The sequence below is a fragment of the Solanum verrucosum genome, unplaced genomic scaffold, assembly GCF_900185275.1.
Source record: "Solanum verrucosum unplaced genomic scaffold, falcon-dt-bn FXZP01000286.1, whole genome shotgun sequence".
NCBI classification, from domain to species: Eukaryota; Viridiplantae; Streptophyta; class Magnoliopsida; order Solanales; family Solanaceae; genus Solanum; species Solanum verrucosum.
In genome coordinates, this window is record NW_026020376.1 from 1,855,750 (window position 1) to 1,860,594 (window position 4,845).

The following is a 4,845-nucleotide window of genomic DNA, read 5'->3' on the forward strand; positions in this document are numbered from 1 at the left end:
ACAAAATTGGCCTATAATTTTATGGGTAATGTTAAATGGTCAGAAAATTTGGTCAGAATTTAATCAAAAATTTAAAAAATTTATAATTTTTTTTTTATTTTAAAATAAATTGATCTTTTTTTTCTTTTTTTAATTAAAAGATAATAAAATTAAAAGGCTAAAGATATTCAAAAAGGTAAAATAACACAAGTAAAATATCATTCTGGCCAAATTTGATCATATCTCAAGCAACTTTAAGTGGGTTTGGAAACTTAGATGCCCAAGAAAAATAAAAGACATTTTCTAGCTTTGAAACCATAATCGTCTACCAACATATCACTACCTCAACTCTATATATAATACTCCCTCTGTCCCTAATTACTTATCCACTTTTCTTTTTGTAGTTGTCCCTAATTACTTGTTGATTTTGACAAATCAAGAAAGTACAATTTTTTTTTACCTATTATACCCTCAATTAATTACTTTGAAAAGGTAGAACTTTTTGAAAATTTTAAATTTTAAATTTTAATTCATCCACTTCATAATTAATAAAGGTAACATGGTAAACTCACTATGTCAATAATTATTTTCTTAGTAGGTTTTCCAATTCAAAAATGGACAAGTAATTAGAGACAGATGGAGTATATAAGAAGAATTATTGTTGAGCCTTTTTGCAAATTGTGTAAATGCCCATAAATTTCCAAACACATATTTCTTCAATGCAGTACAAACGTAAACGTTGGGGTAAACTTGGCATGACAAATAAAATTACTGTAATAAAATTAATAACTATAATGCTCATGATTGGATTAACAAATGCATGAAACTATCTAAAGCTAAGATGAACATCTCAATCCATTGGGAAGATGCTTTTCTTTTTTATTTGTGGAACATTTAGTTAACACGAAACCACATGTAGCTACTTCTCTTTGTAATGATGCATAATATATTATAATAAATAAAGTCCCTTTTAACCCAAAAAAATATAGTAGACAAGCTACCTACTACTTGGAAGAAACGATTGTTGAAATTGGTGCTAATTCATCAAAACTGTCTCTAAAAGTTTTGTACTTTTGAACTGTTTTGGCTACCTCGTGGAATTGAAGTTAAGCATTCCTTGTAAACTATAATACTCAAACTTGCGAGAAAACCATGTAAAATATGTTCCTTTTCTTCATTGGAATTAATATCATATGAAATAACATGTCCATTTTTGCTTTCAAAAAGCAATATATTATTCTTCCAAACAGCTAGCGGTGATTCAACAGGAACAACTCTGATTGTGTTTTTCAATATCCATGACTTGCTTACACCGTACTCCTCCATCACCCAAACATGCACTTTATCTTTTATTGGATCAATAGGAGACATTGGGTTAGGGTAACAAATCAATGTCAGACACTCCCTTAATATTACGAGACCATAATATTGCTCATTGGTTAGAACATTACAAACCTCAGGCATTTTTATAATACGAAAAATCTCAGTGCACATGTCAAAACAAAGAATAACCATCGAAATATCTGTAGTTGCAAACCAATGAACCACTTCCTTGTATAACATCTCAGAACAAGGTAACCAATAAATCAATGGCAAATTTACATGCTCCACTTCTCTCCAACAATCCATGCTAAAATCATAAACATCAATTTTACTTTCTTTTGGACCAGGATAATCATCCCAAGGATTCCAAAATACTTCAGAAATCCTAACAATTTTATAGTATTTTGCAATGGAGTCGAAGCCAAATCCAATCCCTTCAACGGAACGATGAAAACCTTGTGGACAACCAAAAGGGCTAGGTGGGATCAATCTGAAATTTCTAGTTGCTGGATTGAATAAGATTATGGTTGTCAAATCTGTTAATACAATCAAACCATGACAAGGACCAACAAGTGGATAAAAAGTACAATTAAAATTGGAGGACATATATGTTATGTTTATATCTGGAAAAAGAGGGTTAAAAGCATCATCATCACCAGAAAGAAAAGACAAAACATTTATAAATCCATTTGGTGCTTCTTTGATGGAATGCTTGAAGAGAATGAATTCATGTTCTATGGTTGTTTGATAGTTGAGATGAAGATGTATAAATGTGGTGGATTGTATGAGAGCGTACCAACTTTTAGAGATGCATTTTAATCGTACAAGGGATTTTACTGGAAACCTTACTAGTATATTACTGACCAAATCCTCCGGCAATTTCTTTATTATTCCATTCACCATTGATCCTTTATTCTCATGAATACGCACTGAATTGCATTGTTCTTAATGGTGATTGATTGTATAGTAACAACTTTAGTGCCTTGAAAGAGGATTTTTCATCACATGTTTAGCTCTTTAACGAACAAAGTTTTCAACGTCCAATTTTGTGATTTAGAGTGTTCCACGGAGAAAAACTAAAACAAATTTAGAGGTATAATAACAATATATGAAAGTTCCATTTACTATTATATATCATACAACTCTTTCAAAATAAGCACACCATAAGATGTTACTCCCTCTGGCCTCTAGCTGTTTAAATTTATGTAACTAGTTATTATGTGGAGAGCCAAATTGACACCTTCTTTAATCATAATTGTTGTAAATTCTTTTTAAATAATTTGAATTGTTAAATATGGTACAGGTCCTTAATACATTTTACGTAGTTTCTAAAACTGAAAATCTTATTTCAGAAATACTAAAGACACCATATCCAAATTCACATACAAATTTTACTAGTTTGATCCAAGTAAGATGCTACACATAAATTGAAATAGAAAAAAGTATGTGATTATTGTTCCTCCTGTTGTTAAAAAATGTTGGACAGATCAGATATTTCAAATGGGACAAATCGTAGAAAGTTATCGTCAATTTTTTTTTTACCCCAGATACGACTACATCATTTATTTGTTCTGAAAATTTAATAGGATATGGATTCATATTTCTTTTGGATTAAATATTTGCATCCAAAATTTGTAGAATCAAATTGTACTCATGTAAATTTTGGTTGCTTTTATATTCATAAACTAATTTGGACTATTCATGATCGTTGGAAAATGTTATTGGGAGGGGTCCATCACTAAGGGTTAATTAGTTTATTAGTTCATTAGTTCATAGCTTATCCTCCTCCTAAACCTTACCTATAATGTGTAAGCACGCCATTATGAATGTAGAAAAATGAGTGCTTTTTCTTTTCCAAAACTTATCAATAATTGTTCATTTTTTTGTGACAAAAATTACATGCAAACAAAAAAAAAATTCCCCTTGAGATGTCCTCCAAAATATGAGTTGATGCCATTTATTAACTACTTTTGGTGTGGCATTTTAATATTAATAAAATGTATCATATGTCACATTATGCATCATGTTATGTCCATTGGTGGACATTATATATATTGTGCCTCTTTACTATCATCAATTATGTAATAGTTGTTAGTAATTTATGTAACCACCAACTCTTAATTTCACCCATTATTCAACCTAATTATTCTTGTAACTTCTGTAACCTGCCATTCATTTGCCCAATTTACTACCCACTATCTTCCTATTTATTGCAAGGAAGAATTCCTCATCTATAAATAGTGTATGTGGTCGTACTTTGTGTTGATGAGAACAAGAGAAGTACAAGAAAATATAGAGCGAAAAAGATGAGTAGTATTGTATTGTGTCTATCAAGATTAGTGTAGTGAAAGAGAGAGTTGAGACTTTAAAAAAATATTCTAAGTCTTCAATTATATTCACTATGTAAAAGAGAGGATTTATATGTTGAGGGAAGATGTTCTTATGTGGAGCTTTGGACTCTTCAACTAATCCGGAGTTGCTTGAGTTGTACGACGTTGTTGGGCTGTTGTATAATGAAGGAGACAAGTCAAGAGATATTGTCACGCCCCGTTTTTCGCAAAACGGGTTTTGGTGCACGACCTAACAACTCTTTTGGGCTTTGGGTGATGAAGAGTCGTCACCTAACGAATTAAGGCGCGTTAGGGCACCTATCTAGCCTAGCTAATTCTAACTAAGGTCTACGGACCAGAGATCAGGGTAAGAATTCAAATTACCTCAAGGGGAAGGTGTTAGGCATCCCTCGAGGTCCACAAATGTGGGTCCCGACCGTGTCTCATGCAGTATGTGAGGGTTACAAATAGCAAGTATGGTCACTTCATTTATTATTTATTTGATTAACATGATTGCTAGGTGATAATTAATATTAACTAATTAAGATCAATTTATTTACTATTATTTAATTAAACATGCGAAACTAAGTGATGACAATAAATACATATATTGAGCATGAAACAATTTATAGAGGATAAGCGAGAAGACAGAACTTACACAATCGAATAGGATAATCAAATTTATTTTTTATTAAAACTACCCCAAATAAATATAATTATTATAAACATATGAAAGGGAGAAGGAAAGGGAGACTCTCTGAAAGACTTTAGGATCAGCACTCAACTTTCTTTATTTCGGTCGATTTCTCGTAGGGACAAACAAAACCAAAGTTTGTCATTTAGACCGAGTCAATGTCATCATCTCCATAGGGCCTAAACTACCCCTACCCCACCACCGCATGCCTTTCGTCTCTACAAGGCGTCTAGCGTACCCACGTAAGGTCCAAAAGGCATTGGACTGCTATTAGGGTGAATTTAGACAAAAATAAAATATAATAGGCCCACCTAGACACCAAGTCAAACAATTTGGACAAGCATTTAGCACGTAGGGTCTCATATTGGCCTCTAGATTTTAATTTAAACATGCTAGCAAACACACATAAAGTGAAAGGTCTTAGGCTTAGTGTGTGGGCATATAAACAAGCATTATAGTAGTAAAATTATTTAATTGAGAATGACATGAATTGTTACAGACAAACAGATGTTAATTACA

General features: G+C 32.0%; 1 protein-coding gene across 1 annotated transcript; it reads right to left on the reverse strand.

Annotated features, from left to right (window-relative positions):
• Positions 1-1,035: 1,035 nt before the first annotated feature.
• LOC125838457 (F-box protein CPR1-like) lies at positions 1,036-2,205 on the reverse strand. Its single transcript, XM_049517507.1, has one exon. The coding sequence runs from the start codon at positions 2,203-2,205 to the stop codon at positions 1,036-1,038; it is 1,170 nt and encodes a 389-aa protein (XP_049373464.1).
• Positions 2,206-4,845: the final 2,640 nt, after the last annotated feature.